The sequence below is a fragment of the Mustelus asterias genome, chromosome 29, assembly GCF_964213995.1.
Source record: "Mustelus asterias chromosome 29, sMusAst1.hap1.1, whole genome shotgun sequence".
NCBI lineage: Eukaryota > Metazoa > Chordata > Chondrichthyes > Carcharhiniformes > Triakidae > Mustelus > Mustelus asterias.
Window position 1 is genome coordinate 18,874,054 of NC_135829.1, and position 26,071 is coordinate 18,900,124.

At 46.6% G+C, this 26,071-nt stretch overlaps 1 protein-coding gene across 4 annotated transcripts in view; it reads right to left on the bottom strand.

Annotated features, from left to right (window-relative positions):
* Nucleotides 1–26,071, bottom strand: part of LOC144480566 (zinc finger protein 609-like) — a 124,124-nt gene that overhangs the window by 38,072 nt on the left and 59,981 nt on the right. For all 4 annotated transcript variants that reach the window (XM_078200156.1, XM_078200157.1, XM_078200155.1 and 1 more), the window contains exon 3: nucleotides 3,097–3,184. In XM_078200156.1, coding sequence (XP_078056282.1) covers nucleotides 3,097–3,184 — 88 coding nt within the window. The remainder of the gene's footprint in view (nucleotides 1–3,096; nucleotides 3,185–26,071) is intronic.

The window sequence follows — 26,071 nt, forward strand, 5'->3', positions numbered from 1 at the left end:
AACCGGAGCACCCCCATGCAGACATGGGGAGAACGTGCAATCTCCGCACAGACAGTGACCCGAGGCCGGAATTGAACCCGGGTCCCTGGCATTGTGAGGTAGCAGTGCTAACCACTGTGCTACCCTTTCTCTTTTAACGATGTTAGGATCCGAGTTTAATGGATAATGAAAAGAGATCTAGGGCCTAGTAAAAGGTTGAGCTACCTATAACATCCAATCTGTACACGTGAAAGAAAAGATACGAAAACTTTGACAACAGATTCCAAAATATTAAGTACATGAAAAACCACTCTGGAAGAGACTATACCTGGCTCTGCGTGAATGCAGATCGTGTACGGATTGCTATTTCTGTTGGTAAGTTAGCAATCTCAGCCATGGCTTCCTCAAGAAATAAGTGAAGACTCACAGGTTTTCTCACAGAATTAAAAACAAAAGGATGAAACTCTATTGGAGAAGGATTTGTTAATGGTTTTTGGAGACTGTCTAATGGCCTATCACAGTGAGGCTTGTGTCATGGAGGGGCATTGAGGAGTCAAGTGGAAACTGATGCATTTAATTTCTTAAAAACTATTCCTTTTTCATTGATTTCCGATCTCCCACTCACCAATTAACCTCAGTCTTACAGCACAGAAAGAGGCCCTTCGGCCCATCGTGCCTATCCCGGTCATCAAGCAGCTATCCAGTTGATTCTCATTTTCCAGCACTTGGTCCGCAGTCTGGTATGCCATAGAGTTTCAAGTGTTCAACTTTTTTCACACCTTGCAATGCAGTTCTGACACAACGGCCAAATGGGAAAGAGCAACTCGAAACTACTCCCCTCTTGATCAGCTTCTGTCGCTGCAGGGAATCCTCAGTGCAGAAGGAAGCCATTCGGCCCATCGAGTCTGCACCAACCCTCTGACAGTGCCTCTTACCAAGGCCCTATCCTCATAGCCCCACGTATTTATCTCACTAATCTCCTCTAACCTAGACAACTTGGGACACTAAGAGACAATTAAGCATGGCCAATCCACTTAATCTGCATATCTTTGGACTGTGGGAGGAAATCAGAGCACCCGGAGGAAACCCACGCAGACACGGGGAGAATGTGCAGACTCCACACAGACAGTGACCCAAGTTGGAAATTGAACCCGGGTCCGTGCTGCTGTGAGGCAGCAGTGCTAACCATCATGCCACTCTCACTGTGCCATGGCAGAAACATCTGGCTTCTGAATGACACTGTCCCACAATGAACAAGGTGAGACCATAAGGGACCCTGTGTATGAGTAGCCCTGTTTGCTTCATTTTAAGATATCTTTGCCTATGCACAATTACAGTTAAATGTTAGACTGTAGGGGTTAACTAACTCTGCGGAGCCAAACAATTACAGCTGGCTTGACCACATTTAGCATCAGAAGGCATGCTGGGTTAGCTAAAAATTGACTGCATTCCTGAAGGGTACACAATGCAGGCAAACAACAGTTTCTCAGAACAGCAGCTGCAAGCATTGTTTTTCTAGACAGAGACAGACTGTGAAAAACACTTCCAATAACGAGATAAGGGTTGAAATATATTTTTGATTTTAGAGTGTGTGTGTGGGTTCAGTTCAAGTTCAGTTCAGGGAGTGACTGAGAAGCCAGTCCCCAAGTTCGCTTTCCTTTGCTTCTGTCATATTAATTTTTTTAAGTTCTTTTCAATAAAAGAAAACCATTTTAAAGCTCATACCAGTGCTGTCCTCTCATCTCTTCAAACGAATGAATGGACCCTACAGACCAGGAGCACTTGAGATAAAGGAGTGTGATGCCATGTCATTTCGAATCACTCTTGGCTGAGGTTTATAGTAATCCTCATAGTAATTATAAACTCTTCAATAATTTCCGACAATAACTGTCTCACAATAGGTGAAACCAACTAATACACACTCTTAAAAAATAATTGCGATTAGGAGATTAAAATGAGGCAATGAAAGAAACAACATCTTAACATCCACTGTCCCAGAGCTCAATGTGAGCAGCCTTGGAAACAGAAAGCCCAATCCTCAAGGTGTTTATTGAATTATTAAATCTACTCCTCTTAATTAACAATTCCTTATTTCAGGAAGCTGACAATTCTAAAATGCTGGCACCAATTTTGACTTTGTGATGCTTACGTTGCTTCAAATTACTGGATAACTCAAAGAATTAAGCATAAAAATAACTCACTGAATTATCAGGGCCAGCAGAATAGGTGTGAAAATAAAACAGAGGAACTTGAAAATAAGCCAAGTTGCCAGTACAAAACGTTCACCCACACTGCAGTAAGGACCCCAGTAACACGGAGGCAACCATTACGACAGCCTCAAAATAAAGGGGGGGGGGTCAGTTTAGGACAGAATTGAGGAGGAACTTCTTCTCTCAGAGGGTGGTGAATCTCTGCCCACTGAAGTGGTGGAGGCTACCTCGTTGAATGTGTTTAAATCACGGATAGATGGATTCCTGATCGGTAAGGGAATTAGGGGTTATGGGGATCAGGCGGGTAAGTGGAACTGATCCACTTCAGATCAGCCATGATCTTATTGAATGGCGGGGCAGGCTCGAGGGGCTAGATGGCCTACTCCTGCTCCTATTTCTTATGTTCTAAAGGAACAGCTGGATGGTATACCAAGCAGACTGTAGGTTACTTCTGGATCTCGAAGCTGGAATAGTTTTCCTCACCACATCTAATCTGAGATTTAGACCATGCTAACGGTATGGGTGACATAAATGACCCCTGCTGTGTATATCCGGTACACTTGTATGCAAAGTGTCACCAATGTATTTACTATTCCGATATCCCATGATTGCGATGGACAAGGGCAGCAGATGCATGGGAATATCACCATCGACAAGTTCCCCTCCGGGCCACACACCATCCTGACTTGGAAAGATATCGTTGTTCCTTCACTGTCGCTGGGTCAAAATCCTGGAAAGGTGTACCTTCAGCAGACTACAGCGGCTCAAGGTGGCAGCGCACCACCATCTTCTCAAGGGCAATTAGGGATGCTGGTCCATCCGGCGATGCCCGCGTCCACTGAACGAATTTAAAAAATCCTTACACTGCATATCCCCTTTATCCCCAATGCTTTACCCCGCTGCTCACCTTGGAGGTGCCCAGTCATGTCTTGTGCAGTCCAAAAGAGTTCCAACGTAAGTCTTGTTGCGCCAAGTCACATTTACCACTAGGACGCCTGGTAAAAAAAGAGAGGGGAAATTAGAAAACCGGTTGATTGAAAAATCAATATGGCGACATGTGACAAATTACTGAGGTGATACAAATACAACAAATAATCATAATTCATAACATAGTTAAAGTAAAGTTTATTTATTAGTGTCACAAGTAGGCTTACATTAACACTGCAATGAAGTTACCGTGAAAATCCCCTAGTCGCCACACTCCGGCGCCTGTTCGGGCACACTGAGGGAGAATTTAGCACGGCCAATGCATCTAACCAACACGTCTTTCGGACTGTGGGAGGAAACCGGAGCACCCGGAGGAAACCCACGCAGACACGGGGAGAACGTGCAGACTCCACACAGACAGTGACCCAAGCCGGTATTCGAACCCGGGTCCCTGGCGCTGTGAGGCAGCAGTGCTAACCACTGTGCCGCTCCAATCATTAATATAAAATTAAGTATGAAGTACTAAAGGATTGCACAATTATGAACATTTCCATATACGGATAAATACAACCCTTTGCAAAATGCAGGTTTCCTTCATTTGCAGAATAAAAATGAAAGGTTTACTGCTTCCTGCATTTTCCACTAAAGTCCATAGATCATATAGTGTCAGGTTGAGTTCATTAAATTCTCAATCATTTACATACTGTTTACGAGCTGTATAAAGTAGGGGATTGGCCTTCCTCGAGTCTATTTGTTCTATATCTTACCCGACGCTCTCTTTTCCCCTTAATAACGAAAATGAAATATTCAGCAACTCTGAACGGCGTATAACCTTTGGTTTAATTAAAAACCTACCCCAAGCTGTCTACTACTGTGCCACATTCTTTAGTAAGCCAAGCCCTGAGGGAATTAGAGGATTTACTAACAGGATATTTCCTGCAGGAAACTAGGATTTGTGGGCGTGTGGCTCGGCATTGTGGGTTCGTTCTGCCCAAAATTAAGGTGAGCCAGGGAGTTAGAACAATTTCAGTCCATTTGGTGCACCCCCATGAGTTTTTCAAGAGCTACAATGGGGTCAAGAATCACTTAACTTGTACTCAAAGTGCACTTTTAAAAACTAGAGTGGGAGAGATCTGGTAAACCTGTCCCCCCAAGCATCCAAGTAAGGTACATTAAAGCTCAACTCTCATTGCATATTCAAACACTGGATTCAAGTACAGGTCAGCATGGGTCAGGAGAGAGGCTGCAGTGACATCTCATCTTAATGAGGCTTCCCATTTCAGTCCTCTTAGACCTTGATGTGCCTTTCTGTAGTCACAGTCAATGCTGATCCCTGCGTCAACGCTGACTTTAGCATAGAAATGGGCAGTGTGAAAAATGGGATCAGTTGGAGGCCTTGACCCCGGCAACTAGTCACAGCCAACAGAACGCGGTCATGTTCCCCCATTTATCAAACAGTCAAAAATGACCCCAGTGAACCCGGCAATGACTGGCAGCATCCCAAGAGAAAGGGCGGGCTCGCTACCAGTCTGGGTAACAAACAAAGCACCGCACTGACCCAAGCACAACAAAGCCACTGTTCCAGGCAGGCTTTTGTCAAACGCTTTACATCCTCAATAAAAAGAGAGACCAAGCCAAGTTTCTGTTCCTAAATGAAAGATACACAGAATTCAAGCCCTATTGTAAATGAACCGCACAGGGTCAGCTGGCATGGCATTAAACAGAACACAACTGGTGCCAGGCCTCAGAAAAGCACAGTCATATCCAATTTATCCCAAGCAAGCACTTGTAACATGGCAGCTGCCCAACTTAATCAAGTCCAAAATACCTCTCAGTGTTCACGTTGTATTGCAATTATCCTGCCTGACTCCTGCTGAACAGGATAGAGATAAGCTAATCAAACACATCGCGTACCTGGAGTGCCAGGACTCCGGAATTCAACACAACCTTCTCCGGAGCTTATACAAGTTATCATACAAGTCCAGACCATGTGGGAAATGGTGTTGCAACCTTTGCGAACACCGTGTGAACACCAACATTAGGGCACAGCTTTTCCCACTCATTGTCCAGTTATTTCTATTACAACGGACATTAAAAGGTTTTCAGTTTTCTGATGGGTTTAAATGGGCTGGAGGGACGGGACTGGTGTTAACAGGAAGTGGATTTGCAGCACACTCTGGGTTAATCAGTTCACGATTTCCATCACAATTATAAACAGCCAAGCCAGGTCAGAGCAAGTACATCTTGTAAAAGATACTGCAGACCTGAAGGAAATGCCAATGTCTCAGCCAGCAGCCGCAATATTTTAGCTGGCCAGCTGGGGGCAGACCATACCTCCTAACAGTGGTAGGCCAACCTTTTCTTCCACACAGGACACTTTCCAGTCTCTTAACTCCCTGAACATTCCTACGCAATCCAAAAGGCCTGAGTGGGGGATGGGTGGGAGGGAGGGAAGGGGGGGGTGGGCTCCCCTGCGGGGGGGTGGGCTCCCCTGCCCCAGCCAGTGTCTCTCCCCCACCCCAGCCAGTATCTCTCCTCCCCTCCCCACATACACTCAACTTGCGCCTGGTACTCCATGTGAACTGTACTTCTCCAGAGGTCTGTCTGTGTGCTTGGTACGCAAAAAAAAGTCCGAAAATTAAACAATGGAGGAAATGGTTGCTGAGTTGGCAGAGCTTTGGGCTTCTCACGGCTCCAGTCAGTTCCAAATCAGGTTTACGGAACCTCAAAGTCTCCAAAAGGCATTTGCCACGGTGCCGCACAGGAGGCTGGCGCAGAAAGTAAAAGCCCGCGGAATTGGAGGAAGTGTGTTAGCACGGATTGAAAACTGGCTGTCACATAGGAGTCATGATGTGGAGATGCCGGCGTTGGACTGGGGTGAACACAGTAAGAAGTCTCACAACATCAGGTTAAAGTCCAACAGGTTTATTTGGTAGCAAATACCATAAGCTTTCGGAGCACTGCTCCTTCGTCAGATGGAGTGGAAATGTGCTCTCAAACAGTGCACAGAGACACAAAATCAAGTTACAGAATACTAATTAGAATGCGAATCTCTAGAGCCAGCCAGGTCTTAAAGGTACAGACAATGTGGGTGGAGGGAGCATTCAACACAGGTTAAAGAAATGTGTATTGTCTCCAGACAGAACAGCTAGTGAGATTCTGCAAGATCAGGGGGAAAGCTGTGGGGGGTTACTGATAATGTGACATAAATCCAACATCCCGGTTTAGGCTGTCCTCATGTGTGCGGAACTTGGCTATCAGTTTCTGCTCAGTGACTCTGCGCTGTCGTGTGTCGTGAAGGCCGCCTTGGAGAACGCTTACCTGAAGATCCAAGGCTGAATGCCCGTGACTACTGAAGTGCTCCCCCACAGGAAGAGAACAGTCTTGCCTGGTGATTGTCGAGCGGTGTTCATTCATCCGTTGTCGTAGCGTCTGCATGGTTTCCCCAATGTACCATGCCTCGGGACATCCTAAATCCTGAGGAACAGTGCTCCGAAAGCTTATGGTATTTGCTACCAAATAAACCTGTTGGACTTTAACCTGGTGTTGTGAGACTTCTTACTGTGTCACATAGGAAACAGTGAGTTGGAATAAATGGGTCCTTTTTCAGAGTGGAAAGATGTAACTGGTGGAGTACCACAGGGATCAGTACTTGGCCCGCAATTGTTCACTGTTTACAGTAATTAACTGGAGGAAGGAACAGAGTGGAAGGTTTCCAAATGTGCCGATGATACGAAGGGCATGTTCTAACAAGGATATTGTGATTCTACAACAGGATATAGATAGATTGGGTGACGGGGCGAAAATCTGGCCAATGGAGTTTAATGTGGGGAAGTGAGAGGTCATGTACTTTGGTAGGAGGAATCAAAAGGCAGATTATTATCTAAATGGAGAGAGACTGAGTGGAGTACAGAGGGATCCGGGTGTTCTAGTGCATGAATTACAAAAAGCTAGCAGGCAGGTCCAACAAGTAGTTAAGGAGGCAAACTGCATTTTGGCCTTTATTGCAAAGCTTAAAATTAGGGAGGTTTTGTTGCAATTGTACAGGTGCGGCTCTGTATTCCTTGGAGCTGAGAAGAGTGAGGGGTGACCTTATTCAAACATCTAAGACTCTGAGGGGACTTGACAGGGTGGATGGTGAGATGTTACATAGAAACATAGAAAAACTACAGCACAATACAGGCCCTTCAGCCCACAAAGTTGTGCCGAACATGTCCCTACCTTAGCGATTACTAGGCTTACCTATAACCCTCTATCTTACTAAGTTCCATGTACTTATCTAAAAGTCTCTTAAAAGACCCCATCGAATCCGCCTCCACCACCGTTGCTGGCAGCCCATTCCACGCACCCACCACCCTCTGAGTGAAAAACTTACCCCTGACATCTCCTCTGTACCTACTCCCCAGCACCTTAAACCTGTGTCCTCTTGTGGCAACCATTTCAGCCCGAGGAAAAAGCCTCTGACTATCCACTCGATCAATACCTCTCAACATCTTATACACCTCTATCAGGTCACCCCTCATCCTTCGTCTCTCCAAGGAGAAAAGACAGAGCTCACTCAACCTATCTGCATAAGGCATGCTCCTCAACCCAGGCAACATCCTTGTAAATCTCCTCTGCACCCTTTCTATGGCTTCCACATCCTTCCTGTAATGAGGCTAACAGAACTGAGCACAGTACTCCAAGTGGGGTCTGACCAGGGTCTTATATAGCTGCAACATATTAGATATGTTCTCACGAGTGGGAGAGTCTGGAACAGGGGGACATAGCTACAAGATAAAGGGCCGCTCATTTAAAACTGAGATGCGTAGAAATTTCTTCTCATAGAGGGTGGTGAATCTCTGGAATTCCCTGCCCAAAGGGTGGTGGAGGCTGGATCATTAGAAGTGTTTAAAGTGGAGGTGGATGGATATTTGAGAGATCGAGGAATAGAGGGCTGGGGGAAATGGCACAGAAAAGGAGTTGAGGCCGGCATAGATCAGCCATGATCGTGTTGAATGGCGGGGCAGCTTGAAGGGCCTGGTGGCCCACTCCTGCTTCTATTTCTTATGTTCTTCAATGCTGTGTCTCTAATTGCCACTCAAATGACTGACTGACAAGACTCAGCTCAAATTTATCAATACCAAAGTTTCCCATCCTTGATTTGGTAGGTTTCTCTCGCACAGAAAGTACAGACAGACACATAAAATACAGGGAAGGCCTGACAGGGAAGGCTTGACTATATCCTGCACTTTTGCACTTTATAAAATAGAGGGAGCATGTGCTACTGCAGATATTTGCCCACTTAGAAACGTCAGAAACAGACTGCTGCCAACCAGAGCTTCATAATCCCCAGGGTCTGATGCCAGTCTCTCGGTGATCTCATGCCTCCCTGTCTCGGAACCCCCCCCCCCCCTCCCCCCCCCCGCCCCGCCCCAAGCCCCCAGCCCAGCCCAAAAATCTTTCAATAACCTCACCTTCCCCTGACTCTGGTCTCCCCTTAGCTTCACTCCAACATTGTTACAGTGTTCCTTCAGCTGAACAGGCAGGCCCCAAACTCTGCCCTTCACCTCCTAAACATCTAACAGGGTAGATTCAGAAAGAATGTTCCCGATGGTGGGGGGAGTCCAGAACTAGGGGTCATAGTTTGAGGATAAGGGGTAAACCTTTTAAAACTGAGGTGAGGAGAAATTTCTTCACCCAGAGGGTGGTGAATGTGTGGAATTCACTCCCACAGAAAGTAATTAAGGTCAAAATGTTGTGTGATTTCAAGAAGAAATTAGATATCGCTCTTAGGGCTAAAGAGATCAAGGGATACGGAGGGGAAGGGGGGAATCAGGATATTGAATTCGATGATTAGTTATGATCAAAATGAATGGCAGAACAGGCTCAAAGGGCCGAATGGCCTCCTCCTGCTTCCTCTTTTCTATGTTTCTATCTCCAAATTTCCTTCTTTTATGGTCCTCCTGAAGACATCAGTCCATGTTTTTGGTCACTGCTCTTGGTATCTCCTTTCTTGGTTCAGTGTCAAAATTTGTCTCATTGGGTTCCTGGGCATGTTCTTGGATTAAAAGGCGCTACATAAATGCTTCTTGAAACTCTGACGAAGTCATATGGACTCAAAATGTGTTTCTCACTCCACAGATGCTGCCAGACCTACTGAATTCATCCAGCATTTTCGGTTTTTATTTCAGATTTCCAGCATCTGCAGTACTTGCTTTTATCTATAAAAAATGTACAGACACCCAGACACACACACACCCCCCCGACGCACGCGCACACCCCCCCGACGCGTACGCGCCCCCCTACACGCGCGCACCCACGTACCCCCCGACGCACACACACTCCCCCGACACACATGCACACACACACCTAGAAGGAGAGATAAATCCAATTTCTTTACTCCCTGCTTCCTAAATGGACTCAAACCTATCTGCTTAATCCTCAGGCTTCAACCCGTAGGTAGGAAGCAATTAATCTGTAGACACCCTTCATGCTCTGTGCCACCGATACAGAAAGCAGTCTCCTCTGATCTGCGTTTGATGGCCAGTCACAGCTGGAATTTCAAGTTGTTCCTTTGGTTCTAAGAATTGTCTTTTCAACATCTGCACTTCCTCAGAATAGAATTTAATTAATTGGCGCCATTTATGTCAATTACATCATCAAATTGGCTGTTGATCTGGATTGGATCCAGATGAATTAACCCAGAGAAATCAGTGCTCTTCCAGACACACAATCCACCCCAACAGGCAGTCCTTGTACCCCCGAGGGGATCTGACACTCTCCCTCCAGCGCACAACCCAGCATAATTCAACCATGAATCAGTTACTACCTGATAGCAAAAAAACATCAACACTGATAGGAATAAAGGCAAACACAGCACGGCTAAAATACCTGAGTCACTTGTTGTGGCAGTGAGTCTGACTGAGGAACAGTGAGGAAATATTGATTAGATACTCAAAATGATCAGGAGTTTGAGTGGGTAGATAAAGTGAAATTGTTTCTATTGACAGGAAGGCGGGTGACCGGAGGATACGGATCAAAGATAACTGGCCAAGGAGCCAGAGGAGAAACAAGGGTTTTTTAAAAAATGCTGGAGATAGTCATCGACTTCAGGAAGCATAGTGGAGAACATGCCCCCGTCTACATCAATGCGGGTGAAGTAGAAATGGTCAAAAGCTTCAAGTTTTTAGGTGCCCCCCCCCCATGCCAACGCTATAGTTAAGAAAGCCCCACCAACACCTCTACTTTCTCAGGAGGCTAAGGAAAGTTGGCATGTCCGCTACGACTCTCACCAACTTTTACAGATGCACCAAAGAAAGCATTCTTTTTGGTTGTATCACAGCTTGGTATGGCTCCTGCTCTGCCCAAGACCGCAAGGAACTACAAAGGATTGTGAATGAAGCCCAGTCCATCACGCAAACCAGCCTCCCATCCATTGACACTGTCTACACTTCCCGCTGCCTCGGAAAAGCAGCCAGCATAATCAAGGACCCCGCGCACCCCGGACATTCTCTCTTCCACCTCCTTCCATTGGGAAAAAGATACAAAAGTCTGAGGTCACGTGCCAACCGACTCAATAACAGCTTCTTCCCTGCTGCTGTCAGACTTTTGAATGGACCTACCTCACATCTTTCTCCACACCCTAGATATGACTGTAACACTACATTCTGCATCCTCTCCTTTCCTTCTCTATGAACGGTATGCTTTGTCTGTATAGCACGCAAGAAACAATACTTTTCAGTGTATCCCAATACATGTGACAATAATAAATCAAATCAAATCAATCTGATAACCCAGGCTGCACTGCCTGTAGGGATTTGGAAGCAGATTCAATTGTAATTTAACAAAAGGAATTGGATATGAACTGAGAGAAAGTCGTCCAGAGCACTGGGGAAAAGAGTGAGGCACAGTTTGATGGACCAAATGTACATGATTCAATGACCCTCCAGTTATTGGGTTTTCCCCCAGTTCCTCCTGCATTTTAAAGGGATTGTTTAATCAGAACACTGGATCCTGTGCAAGCTGCACCCGTCCAGAGCTCTTCAGAAGAGCTGGCACATACAGTGCGATCTCACTGGCTGTTCATGCCACGTTCCCTCTGCAGCCAGGTCGGAGAATTTGACACCCAGCCAAATCTCAGCTCACTGCAGTGGGATGGGAAAATCCCGCCGGTGTGAATGGTGGTAACATTCCAGCCAGAGTGCATGAGAACAGAACATTCCAGTGTCAACCACAGGCCTGCAGGAGATCTCAACCCTCTGCTAAAAGAGCAGGTAGAACAGTGTGTGTGTGTGTGTGTGTGTGAGTGTGAGTGAGTGAGTGAGAGAGTGTGTGTGCGTGCATATATGTATGCGAGAGTGCATGAGTGAGAGTGTCAGAGTATGTGTGTGGGCGCACGCAAGAGCGCGCGTACGCGAGAGCGTGAGTGAGCACGAGAGCGAGAACGTGTGTGCGTGAGCATGTGTGAGCGAGTGCATGTGTGTGTGTGCGCTTGTGCTTATGTGCATGATAGCATGAGTGTGTGTGGGGGCTGGTGTCTGTGTGTGGGTGTGCGTGCATGTGCGGTGGGTGTGCGCGTGTGGGTGTGTGTCCACCTCCTCCTGCTCTTTACGCACCGTCAAATAGCACAGGATTTAACGAGTTGGGGAGAAAGGTCGAGTTACAGGCCTGTGAGTGAATGCACCAACTGGTGAGAGCAATGAGGGTCAGGAGGCTGGGGAACACTCAGAGATCATGTGGAGGTGTCCAATGGCGCGGACATATTGATTTCCATTCCTCAGTAATCAATGACATGGAGGCAGAGGGAACCTCACACTGGCTCCACTGTAAACGCTGATGGAAAAGTTCATGCCCAAACTTCCCCACAGCGCAAGACACGAGGAACACTGCGCGGCGTAATGGGTGTGCAATAAATTAATGGAGCGGCCTGAAAGCACACTTTTATGTGAGAGGAATTTCTCCCTGATCTCCAGCAATATTATTCCAGCCGGAACAATGATTTGCATGAGCCCACCTTGGGTCTTTCTTTGAAAAGCCACCTCCACACTCTCAAACAGGCTGGAGGTGGTACAATGACCTCACATAATAACCCTCCTGCCCCCGCGCTATGCAGCCAGCACTGTCACTCCCCACGGGCCCACAGTCCGCCTCACTTCACTGAACACAACAGCACAGGTCACAGATGTTGCAGCAACGGTGAGTCAGTGCACTGCCTACATTGAGGGCACAACACACAAACAGGTCTTTCAACACAACAGTAATTACGCTCCACATGATCCTCCTCCCACACGATTCACTTCATTTCACCTCACAATAGATCCATCCATTCCTATCTCCCTCACACACTTGTCTCGTCCCCGCTAAATACAATGATGCTCTTCGCCTGGCCAAATGGAAGAGAGTTCCACATACTAAGCACTCTCGGGATAACAAGGTTAGTCTTGAATTCCTTCTGAGATTTATGGCTCGTAATTTTGGACGCCACACAATGGAAACATCATTGCTGTTTTTACCCTGTGAAACCATGTTATAATTTTAAAGTCCTCAATCAGATCATCCCTCACTTAAATAAAGTAAAACCCTGAGAACTATTCCATCTTCAGTGGCGGGTATGGTAGCCCCCCCCAGTCCCTGTATTATTCTCTTCAATAATGTCTGCAGCTTCTTTGCAACATGGAGATCAAACCTGCACAGTGATTAGTGTTGTCCAACCCAAGTTTTCATGCATGCTTAACAATGTCTCTGCTTCTCAATTTTGTCCCATTCAAAGTGAACCCCAATGCTTTGTTTGCAAGTTCTGACAGCCTTGGGTAATCCACATTGCTACTTCTAATGATTTATGTACTGATCTTCCTGGCACGGTGGTTAGCACTGCTGCCTCTCAGCGCCAGCGACCCGGGTTCGATTCCCAGCTTGGGTCGCTCTCTGTGCGGAGTCTGCACATCCTCCCCATGTCTGCTTGGGCTTCCTCCGGGTGCTCCAGTTTCCTCCCATAGTCCAAAAGACATGCAGGTCAGGGTGCATTGGCCATGCTAAATTCTCCTTCGGCGTAACTAAACAGGCGCCAGAGTGTGGGGGCTCGGGGATTTTCACAGTAACTTCATTGCAGTGTTAACGTAAGCCTCTTGGGAAACTAATAGACAGACTAAAAACTATTCTTAGACCCCTGTTCTCTCTCTCCTCAGTTTTGACTCTAATTTCTGGGGACTCCCCATTTCTGTGACCAAAATTTCTCATTTCTCTATTTTGAAATTCATCTGCCATTGACATGCTAATGCTGCAATGTGGTCTTGTATTCTGTCACAACCACCCTCAGTATTAACTACACTCCCCAGCTTGGTATCAATGGCAAATGTTGATCTTGTAATTCTGACTCCAGAATCCATGTTGCTCTTGTAAACAGTGAACCACAGCAGTCCCACCACATACCCTCACAGAACATGACTTTCTACCTTTATCCCTCTATTCCAGACTCGTATCAATGTTGTGTGCATATGTCTTTGAGTGAATGAGCAGAAGGAACACACATATGCACACACCCACTCTGTAACCCAATCCACACTGAGGTAATGTGTGCCTAATCGGAATGGAATGTTAGCAAGCAATCTGCACAACAAATTCACTTTTCATTAGGAATGAGAAGTATCAGAGTTTCCTGAAACCCAGCCTCCCCTCAGCATTTACACAGACAGGCTTGGCTGGCTGCCAGAGGTCACACTGGAGTAGTTTATCAGCAGTTGAGTGTTTGAACAGAACCAGCAATTAAAAGGCAGATTACTTCCCTCCCCTCCAGATAGGTCCCCATCCGTGCACTGTTCCACAGACTTGCATCTCCCCACACACCAGCCTGTCATTTCCTGGAACGGTGTGTGACGGAGCTATGGCGCAAGAGAGAGCGTGACATTTTCTGCACGGGGGAAAATTTGCAACCAACTGATTCACGCTGGCTTTACACCAAAATATCAGAAGAGCAAGGACTTCCTTAACTGGTGTTTCCAATGTACATCCAGCCTCTGTCACTTACTTTTCTTTTTGCCTCCCGTGCAAAATATTTGGTTCACTCAAGATCCTTGCGTTAACAACAATAATGAATGCACTGCCTTAAGGTTGTGCCTGAAGGTTCAGGTGGTGTCCCAAAGTTATCAAAGCCAGTGCATCTGAAATTTGTGGAGTTTGATAACAATTTTCTTTGGGATTCTTTTAGAATTTTCCTTATGGATGCCAACAGCATAACTAATTGGAGTCAAACTCCTGTACCGCAGTAAGACTGGACACAATAGAGCACCAGAGGAATTCCATCAGCAAGGCCTCCGCCATATCCTCCGGATTCAGTGGGCCAAACACAAGTACTCTTCCTGAATCCACATTCAGGTAAAATTCCTGCAAACTCAATGACTATGGACTGCACACGCATCCAGATGACTTAAAAGTATATCCCTCGCCAGGTTCTGTTTTCTCAACTCTCATACGGCCAGCGTTCCAGGGAGCGCTGAGGCTCTGCTTGAAGCTTGGGAACATCGATGATTGGGAGCTTGCTACCAGTCTTTCAGAATGACCGAGAACTTGTCCAGTCGGCTGCTTCATGTTTTGAGTTTTTAAACGGCCTCACGATGAGGCAGGGTGGTGGCAGATGCAGATCCTGCACATCCGGTCGAACCATGGGGACATCCTGCCCCGTTTGCCCAGATATCTGCGGGTCGCGAATCGGACTACTCAGTCTCATGAAGAGCCGTGGCAGAAACTCGCCACCCCGAGGAGGGGCCATCCTCGATTCGAGGGACAGCTGATGACGACGTAATCGAAATCTCAGGAAAATTATTCAACACCCTTCCTTCCCTCCCCCACACACATTCGAAAGGATTAAGCATCTCAAATACGTAACCGCATTCTAGATTGTGACAGAAAAGAAAGCAGAGTACCGGGGGTAACAGGCACAGAGTGAGGTACCAGAGCAGCAGGAAAGAGCACACTTGCTATTGGCAATGCCGCAATCACCATCATTTTATGCTTGTCCTTGCATTCCGATGAAGGCAACTGCGCTCCACCAGAAATTTAACTCCAAGTTCCCAACAACAATGGTGGGCGGCACGGGTGGTTAACACTGCTGCCTCACAGTGCCAGGGACCCGGGATCGATTCCCGGCTCGGGTCACTGCCTGTGTGGAGTTTGCACGTTCTCCCCTGTGTCTGCGTGGACTTCCTCCGGGTGCTCCAGTTTCCTCCCACAGTGCAAAGATGTGCAGGTTAGGTGGATTGGCCATGCTAAATTGCCCCATAGTGTCAAGGGGACAAGCTAGGGTAAATGCGTGGGGTTATGGGGATAAGGCCTGGGTGGGGTTGTGGTCAGTGCAGGCTTGATGGGCCGAATGGCCTCCTTCTGCACTGTAGGATTCTATGATAACAAGGTTCAGAAACTGGTCATTTTGATTAAAGATTAATCCAGGAAATTCTGAAGCCAAGTTCCCCTTCTCTGTTAAAATATTGCAATGATGTGGAGATGCCGGCGTTGGACTGGGGTAAGCACAGTAAGAAGTCTTGTAAAATATTGCAATGCACAGTTTCATACTACCTTCCTCTGACATGCAGTTTTGTAATTCCAGGATCACAATCTGCCAGCTTTCTTTTACTGCCCCAGCAGTTGAATCTCGCTCCATCCTGCTTCCCTGACAGCAAGGATTTCTTCTCTGTGGGCCCCCTACATCTCTACTCATTCGTCATTCTTCATGTGCAAGCACGCATCAGATCATTCAACTGCAGCAAGGATCACGGCCGAGACTTCCCCGGTATCCATCTGACATCCATGTGTGAGGGCAGCTCGATGACAACAGGGACTGAGAGCACTGGTTAACGTTCCCCCTCTAACTGAGGGCCACTGAGGCTCAGTTTTAAAAATGCCAACATAGATTTCACTGCTGGGGCGGCACGGTGGCACAGTGGTTAGCACTGCTGCCTCTCAGCGCCAGGGACCCGGGTTCAATCCCGGCCTTGGGTCACTTGTCTGTGTGGAGTTTGCACATTCTTCCCAGGCCTGCGTGGGTTTCCTCCGGGTGCTCCGGTTTCTTCCCACAGTCCAAAGATGTTCAGGTTAGGTTGATTGGCCACACTAAATTAACCCTTGGTGTCAGGGGGATTAGTGGGGTAAACATGTAGGGTTGCGGGGATAGGGCCTGGGTGGGATTGGCCTCCTTCTGCAATGTAGGATTCTATGATTTTAATGCTGGTGATTCATGTAAACTACAAAAGTGCTCTCATTCAGCTTTGAGCTGCACTTATCAACAGTGTGACTTGGTAGATCTTGTGGTCCTGTTCTTTTGCAACACAAGGAGATTGGCCAGCTCCAGAGACAGACTCCTAGTGGTAATGGGTCACAGCAGACCACAGTGAAGTTTAAAGTTAAATTCACACATTGTCTGGATTCCCTGAGGGTAAAATGGCTCCCAGATTAAATTCATGACATTAACATGCCAAGCACAGGCACAATGGGCCAACTGGCCTCCTTCTATGCTGCAAAATTCTATGACATGGCCAAATAGAAGTCTTTTCAGCTGAGTGCCTCAGCAATGCTCACACACCTAATCCCTCAGTCGCTGGATCCTTTGCACTGAGAACTCTATTTAATGATATTGGTGGAAAGAAAATTAACACATCCAGCATCTCTTCCAGAACTGTGCTGAGGGAGAAAGGCAGCCTTCAGGTGCACACCGTCAACAAAGAGAAGATTCAACATTTGGATTTTCAGGGTCAGCTGGAAGAGGCATCATGGCTCCTCCTGTGCGTACACATTAATGTGCACCGACAGATCATTACCTAGATTCACAGACTGGACACACAGTTCAATTCTATTTGCAAGTAAAGCACCACTCTAAATGACTTGACATTTTTTTTTTACCTACACTGTTGATAGAGCTCAGTGGCCATCTCCAACAAGAGAGAGTCGAGCCAAAAATAAAAGCAAAATACTGTAGATGCTGCAATTTGAGACAAAAACAGAAAATGCTGGAAAGTCTCAGCAAGTCTGACAGCATCTGTGGAGAGAGAATAGAGCCAACGTTTCGCGTCTGGATGACCCTTTGTCAGATCCACCCAACCATCTCTCTGACATTCAATGGAATTACCATCACTGAATCCCCCGCTGTCAACATCCTGTGGGATACCATTGACTAGAAACTGAACTAGACCAGCCATGATACCTGTTTATAGATACCATAAATGTAACTCATATTTATTAAGACATAACACTTAGACACTGAGCAACATATAACTTCTAGTGTAGATACCGAGGGGTAGTTCAAGTGCACAGTACATGAACCATTATTTCATGCAGTTATCTATGTTGGGCAAATGAAGCCACACATAGGAATTGTTGCCCATTCATGTACAAACCATCTCTTGGTCAGTAAAATAGAAACGCAGTTATTATCTAAATGGAGAGAGACAGAGAGAGAAAGAGACTTCAGGGTGCTTCAGTGCAGAGGGATCTGCATGTCCTTGTGCATGAGTTACATAAAACTGGTATGCAGGCACAGTAGGTAGTAAGGAAAGCAAATGGAATTGTGGCATTTATTGCTGAAGGAAGAGAGTATAAAAGTAAGGAAGTGTTGGTGTAACTGTATAAGGCATTGATGAGGCCGCACCTGGAGTACTGTGTACAGTTTTGGTCCCCTTACTTGAGGAAGGATGCAGTGGCATTACAGGCGGTTCAGAGGAGGTGCATGAGATTGATTCCAGAGTTGAGGGGTTTGTCTTCTGAAGGGACATTGAGCAGTTAAGGCCCATACTCTGAAAATGAGAGGCAATCTAATGGAGATGTATAGGATGATAAAAGATATTGACAAAGTCGACATACAGCAGATGCTTTCTCTAGAACAAGAGGTTATAGTTTTCAGATAAGGGGTAGCAGATTTAAAACAGAGATGAAGAGAAACTACATCTCTCAAAGGGTGGTGAATCTGTGGAATTCACATTCCCAGAGTGCGGTGGATGCCAGGAGAGAGTAAATCTGAGGAGATGGATAGGTTTTTAATTAGTAACCGGTTGAAGGGTTATGGTGAATGGGCAGGAAAGTGGAGTTGAGATAAGATCAGCCATGATTGTATTGAATGGCGGAGCAGGGGCTGAATTGCCTGCTCCTAGGTCTTACGATACACAAGGTCTCACTGGCCTGTTAGTGTAAAACATGCCCTGGCACCATTGTGAAGATGAGCAGTGAGTTTTCTCAGCGCCATGGTGAACACTGACACACTAAAACCCATCAAGCAGTCATTCACCTCAATGCTGTAAGTTGGAACTTGGCTGTACCCAAAGTAACTGCCAATGCCTATTTACAGTGAATACAATTCCAAACACCTCTGGCTGAACAATGCCTTGGGACGGCTTGAGGATGCGAAATATATTAAATCTTCACGTCCAATGGAATCTCTGACTCTTTTACAACATTAGATTGAGCTGCGAGATCCTCAAGTCTTTCTTTCAGTTGCTCGAGTCTCACCAGTTGCCACTGATAGGGCAAATAAATGCTGTGCTTGCCTGTGACACCCACATCCCGTGAACTGAAACATCTGTCGGGCCATGCTTAATTTCACCACCCTTGTTCAAGTCCAGCACAGCTGGAATAGCAGCACGCACTGTGCTGCTGATATCCAGAACCCCAAACACCCACATTCATCCTTACTGAACGAGGGGCGCACAGCACTGAACAATGCCTCCAGACTTAGAATCTTAGAAACCCTACAGCACAGAAAGAGGCCATTCGGCCCATCGAGTCTGCACCGACCACAATCCCACCCAGGCTCTACCCCCATGTCCCTACATATTTAACCAACTAATCCCTCTAACCTACGAATTCCAGGACACTAAGGGCAATTTAACATGGCCAATCAACCTAACCTGCACATCTTTGGACTGTGGGAGGAAACCGGAGCACCCGGAGGAAACCCACGCAGACACAAGGAGAATGTGCAAACTCCACACAGACAGTGACCCAAGCCGGGAATCGAACCCAGGTCCCTGGAGCTGTGAAGCAGCAGTGCTAACCACTGTGCTACCGTGCTGCCCCTTTGCTTACTAGGTGAAGAAAAGGATGGATAAAGTTGTAAAGTCTGGGCAGAATTATCACTCTGGCCTGATTAGAAAGCTGGTTAATGTTCAACTCCCTCCAGATTGACCAGAGTCATAAGGAATGTGCAGTAGAAACACAGCCCCGTGCCAACGTATCCTTCCAGCAAGACCGAGGGGCCAGCAAGATCCCAAGTCATGGTCAGCTCCGCACACCTGGGATAGCCATAGAAACAGTTAATTCGACAAGGTAACAGGATTTAAGAAAACAACTCCTAACTTGTATTCCACCATGAATTCCAGTTTATATTACAACTTGTCAGCTGTGTCCCAGTTGGTAGCACTCTCGCCTCTGACTCACAAGGTTCCAGATTCAAGTCCCACGCCAGGATCAAAGCACAGAAGTCTAGGCTGAGACTCCAGTGCTGTACGCAGGAACCACTGCACTGTCAAAGTTGTCATTTTTCAAACGAGATATTAAACCACCTTTTAGGTGGATACAAAAAAATCCCATAGCCTTAAATTGAGGAGCAGGGGAGTTACTCAGGCCCTCATATGCATTCCTCGGTCAACAGTAGAACAGGTTCACTGATCATTATTACACTGCTGTTATGGGAGCTTGCTGTGCACGTTTTGGTTGCCACATTTCCTACATTACAACAGTGCTCAAACTTCTAACGGTGTACCTCACTGGTTGTGAAGCAATTCAGTGGTCGAGGAAAGTGCTATATAAATGCAAGTCTTTCTTTATGAATAAGTTCAGTGCAGCAAGACAATGGCTGAACCTGATTAAAATCAGCTTTGATCACACCAGGGATGGATCACAATAAAGTTGAAAATCAACTTATTTCTAAAACCAGGGCTGTTGAGGCTGTATATACGCAGAGAAAGGTATTGTATGCTAACCTGCACCCTCTGCTAGAAGTTCTCCTGTATGGTCACTGGGCGAGGGGACAGGATTGCATTTATTCAGTCAGAGTTATACAGTGCTGAAAAGACCCTAAAGCCCATCGAGTCTGCACTGACAATATCTACCACTAAAGTCACGCTGATCCCATTTTCCTGCTTTTGCCCCATATCCCTGAATGTTATATTTCAGGTGCTCATCCACTTTTAAAGGTTGTCAGGTTTCCGGCCTCCACTGCCTTCCCAGGCAGCGCATTCCAGATTCCCACCACCCTCTGAGTGAAAAGGTTTTTCTCAAATATCCTCTGAATCTCCTGCCCCTCACCCTAAAACTATGCCCCCTTTGTGATTGCCCCCTCAACCAAGAGGAACAGCTGCTTCCAATTCACCCTGTCCATACCCCTCAATCTGATACACCTCAATCATGTCCCCCCGTCAGCCTTCTCTGCTCCAGAGAAAACAATCCAAGCTCATCTAGTCTCTCCTTACAGCTCCAATGCTCCATCCCAGACAACATTTGGCCAAAGCATTTCCCTTTTCATCAAAATATCAGGCACGATGCACTGTCCAGAATTACACATGAACGCCGGCCTCTTGGGGACATGAGGCCTAATGGGAACCTCATCATTATACATCACACACCACAGAAACTATGGAATCACTCGACGCCAGTGTTTATATACTCTGTTCAATCCTCCTTCCATCGTTCCTCAGCTAAATTTACCATCGGAACTATCTGTTCCCATCTCCCTTGTATGCTTTCCAAGCTTCCCCTGAAGCTATCTCTGCTGTTGGCTTTTGCCGCTCCTGGAAGGGAGTGAGTTTTCAGTTGTCACCACTCTCTGGATAGAGAGGTCTCTCCTGAATTCCCTGTTTGAAATCTTGGTGACTATTTTGTATTGATAGCTCCAGTCACATTCCCCACAAGTTCCCACCATCCACTCTTTAAAATAAACTTGCATCATTTTCAAGCCCTCTATTAGGTCATCCTTCATGTTGCAAAAGAAAAGGATTCCCAGGCTATCAATCCTTTGCTGACACACATATTGACTCATTTCTAATATTATTCTTGGAAATCTTTTTTTCACCCTCTCCAGTGCATGTGGGTGGCACAGTGGTTAGCACTGCTGCCTCACAGCGCCAGGGACCCAGGTTCAATTCCTGGCTTGGGTCACTGTCTGTGCGGAGTCTGCACATTCTCCCCGTGTCTGCGTGGGTTTCCTCCGGGTGCTCCGGTTTCCTCCCACAGTCTGAAAGGCATTCTGGTTAGGTGCATTGGCCATGCTAAATTCTCCCTCAGTGCGCCCAAACAGGTGCCGGCTAGGGGACTGTCACAATAACTTCATTGCAGTGTTAACGTAAGCTGACTTATGACACTGATAAATAACACTTGTTTCATAATACGGCCACCAGAAGGGCATGTTGTACTCTGTAACCAAGGCTTGTCACAGGTTTAGCATTAATCTGTACTTTTCAATTCTATCCCTTGAGAAACAAAGCCTAGTGCTTGGTTTGCCTTTTTTTTAAAAACAGCCTTGTTAACCTGTGGTGCAATGTTTAGTGATTGGTCTATTTGTTCTCCAAGATCTCTTTGTTCCTCAACCCCACCTAGACTTGCACTTTCCAAGTGACCTCCTCCTTCTCGCTGCCAAAACGTACGACCTCACAGTTACCAGTGCTTAACTTCACTTGCCAAGTATCTGCCTATTCTGTGAGTCATTGCCCGCTCTGCATGCACTGCACAGAGATTGGAGCTGTTCGCTCACATGGAGAGAACTCAACCGAAAGGCCCCAGTGTTAGCTTTTCAAAAAGGGTCGAGCTTCAGAGGGCCGTTCCCTTCCCAGAATCTCGTGGAGGTACAGGAACACCGCAGGGGTCCCGGAAAAGGGAAGGAAATAAAGCACAGGGATGGAGACCAGTGGAGGAACGCGGAACAGACGGGGGAATAAAATAGAAAACTAGAAACAAACAAATTGTGCGTCTGGGCTATAAATCATAAACTGCTTACAGCTCAGGGAAAGAATGCAAACCGCTAGTGAGAGCACAGCAAGCCGATAAATCAACTGGAGTGACATTCCCAAGATTCCAGACTAACACCTTTTTTTGTTCAACTCTCCCACGGAACACACAGTTTTGAGGCTCAAACGACCAGAGACATTGGCAAGAAGCACCCAGCAGCTCCAGTAATCGGATTCATGTCTGAACGAACGAGGAGAATAAAGGGTGGAATGCGAGGGCATGATCTGCCTTGGGGCTCCTTGCACACAAAGCATCGCCTGTGCGAAGATGGGAACCCAGCCACGATCTGCTCAGCTCGGAACAAACCTCTGCTCCGACAGGCTGTGTTTGCACAGCGTGGGCCCGGCTCACTTGCTCTCTCCGCTCATAAATGTTTCATTAGGACCGTCGCTTGGAATGAACTCATTTCCCTTGCACAGAAGTGGCGAGCCTTTGTGACAACACCATCAGTAGCAGCTTAGCGCGGCAGCCTGTCTCGGAGTGGGGCCTGCCCAATATTTCCCTGACACAAGCAAAATGGAGGTCTTCAACTTGCACCTTCAGTGCAACAAGCCAGAATTTACAGCGCAGTAAAGGCTCTGATCCCCATGTTATGACCAGCGCAAGGAAACCAGCAACAAACAGGTGGCACTGGGACGCACGCCAATAATGTGCCATCTTGTGTTCCAGGCAGCTGGCACCAATCGAAGACAGGCTCTGCGGGGGTGCACGGTGGGGGGGTGGGGGGGTTCTGGTTTCTGACACTCACTCTGTGTAACCTGATCACTCTGCCTCTGAGGCTGTATTTTGTTCCAGTACAAATTCCAACAGCGATGATATCGCTCACTTTATATGAGTCTTTGCGATCCAAAGGGATTTGATAAACAGCAGTCTAGTTAGTTCACTTAAAGGTCAACATTTCAAAAGGGGCTGCGTCCAGCACTTGCCAAGCAGCACACAGTGGGGCTGGGAAAAAAAAGGATGTGCATTTCTAATGCGCCTTTCAAGGCTTCAGGACATCCTATTGCATTTTACAGCCAATTTTGAAAATGCTGTTACTTTTAGAATATAGGGATCGCAGGTCTCCACTCTCAACACATCACGTTTGCTATTCCACTGCACTGCCAGAGAGAGGCCAAAGCCTTACTAGTCAGAGCGGAGGTAAAGACAACAGGTGAGGCCGAGGTACAGCTGTGTTTGCTGTAACATATACTCCCAGCTGCCAGGAGCTGGGTGCGGCAGACTCTGGTATCGCTTACAAGAACCCAGGCGTGGTCACACTTGCTGCAATCCACAGGACAGAAACCAAAAACTACACATAATAACAGCAAGTTTCCTCCTACAGTCCAAAGATATGCGGGTTAGGTGGATTGGCCGTGCTAAATTGACCCGAGTGTTTGGGGGATTAGCAGGGCAAAGATGTGATGTTATGGGAATATGGGCCTGGGTGGGATTGTGGTCGGTGCAGACTCAATGGGCTGAATGGCCTTCTTCTGTAGGGATTCTATGATGATTCTATGATGGTTCTATGATGACCCCCTCTGTCAATAATGTCTGGAGACCACACTGTGCTCAGCGACTGAGATTGCCATTGTGCGCGCGTAACTATCCTCCATTGACTGCAACTCCTGCCACACGTGGGACAACATTTGCTGCAGTTTCGGCTGAGCTCAGCACATTAAGAGCACAAGTCCTGTCCCATCTCCAAGCCATTGATTGACACAATGGTGCTAAAATTCAGCACATTTACATTTTAGTTTCCGCTTACAAAATTATTTTCAAACGAAAATGGAGTTCTGATGACAAGAGAAAGATCATGAAAACGTATCCAGTTTAAAGTCAAACAGGATTAAAGAGATAGTTTTACCTCGGGGCCCCTGCAAGATAGCATTAGAAATATCAATGGGAACAAAAATACTCCAGTATAAATCTCAGCAGGTCTGACAGCATCTGAGGAGAGAGAATAGAGCCAACGTTTTGAGTCTGGATGACCCTTGGTCAGAGCTTTTTTAAATCTAGGTGCTGTTCCTCCAGTTTGCGTTGGGGTTCACTAGAACATTGCAAAAGGCCAAGGCCGGACATGTGGACAGGAGGACAGGGTGTGCTAAAGTGGCAAGTGACAGAAAGGTCTGGGTCCTGCTTGCGGACGGACCGAAGATGTTCTGCAAAGTGGTCATCCAGTTTGTGTTTGGTCTCTCTGATGTAGAGTAGACTGCATTGGGAGCAGCGAATGTAATAGACCGGATTGAAGGAAGTGCATGTGAAGCGCTGCTTCACCCGAAAAGTGTTTGTGCCCTGGGATGGTGAGCAGGGAGGAGGTAAAGGGACAGGTGTTGCACCTTCTGTGGTTGCATGGAAAGGTGCCAAGGGCAGGGGATGAGGTGTTGGGTGTGTTTTATATAGATGCCGTTCCTCCAGTCTGCGTTGGGGTTCACTGGAACATTGCAAAAAGCTCTGATGAACAATCATACAGACTCAAAACGTTGGCTCTATTCATTCTCCACAGATGCTGTCAGACCGGTTGAGATTTTCCTGCATTTTTTTATTTTTGTTTCCGATTCCAGCATCCACAGTATTTGCAATGATCAATTGGACCCTTTCTGGTGATATTTTGCTAATTAATTTGCTAACTCTCTCATGATGGTGCCATTGGATGACCACACTTTAGAAAGGTACTAAGGCCAAACATACAAAAGAACAGTATTAATGTTGTGACAATCCGGCTAGGGATCAGTAACATCTGTTGCCAAGTAGACAAGTTTGAAACCCCAGTTACATATTAAGAGGATAAAGCCACAAGATAACATGGTTTCAGACAAATAGAAGAATTTCTCCCATACAAGAATCAACCAAACAAACAGTCAATGCAGTAAGTCCTCAGTTTAAACCACCCTGCTTAAACATTGTTTTGGTTTAATTTAGACGTAATTTTAAAAATGGGATCTCGGTTTAACACCTCATCCAAAAGACAGCACCTCCGACCTTGCAGCACTCCCTCAGTGAAGCGTCAGCCTAGACTTTTGTGTTCAAGTCCCAGAGTGGAATTTGAACCCACTACCCTCTGACCAAGGGTATGATTGCAACCAGCTGAACCATAAAGGATAGTAGAAAAGAGGCAGAGAGAGAGTGGGAAGGCAGACGATGAAAGAGGGATATGTTTTTCACGCAGTGAGTGGTTAAGACCTGCGGTGCCATGGCTGAAAGTGCATTGCAGGCAGATTCAACTGAGACATCCAAGAGGGAATGAGGTGTGAATAGGGAGAATGCACAGGGCTATTGGGAGATGGTAGGGGAGTGGCTTTAGGTGAATTGCTCCTTCAGAGTCAACACAAACATGATGGGCTAAATGGTCGTGTTCAGTGCGATATCCATTTGATGATTCTTGGGGCACAGGAATAATTAGAAAGTGGAAAGAAGCAAGAGGCAGAATTACAGGGTGTGAGTTTATCTTTGTCAGTGAACAGGATCACGGCAAAGTAAATAGTCAGCAATTTATTTGAAGGTGTCCAGGCCAATGCTTTTATTGCGGGTAAAAGCACAAACCTCACCAAAAGCAGAGATAAATTTAGTGGAAATCTAATCCAGGTGTGGTTCCCCTGAGCCCTCAGCACCCGAGCTCCTGACAGGGAATTCCCACTCCCACGGTGTCATCTATCAAACTGCAGTTGCACTGCATTCAAAGTTGAGCATCGGTTCCAGTTTCTCACTCTCGGTGAGTTTTACTCAGGAATCATCATGTTAAATATTAGTGCATCATTCCTGACCAGTCAAGAGTTTCTCACAATGTCACTGCTGGCTTTTGTGGCCAACTTTGGGGTGGCACAGTGGCTAGCACTGCTGCCTCACAGCACCAGGGAGTTGGGTTCAATTCCGGCCTCTGATCACTGCCCGTGTGGAGTTTGCATGTTCTCCGCATGTCTGCGTGGGTTTCCTCCGGGTGCTCCGGTTTCCTCCCACAGTTCAAAGATGTGCAGGTTAGGTGCATTGGCCGTGCTAAATTGACCTTTAGTGTCAAG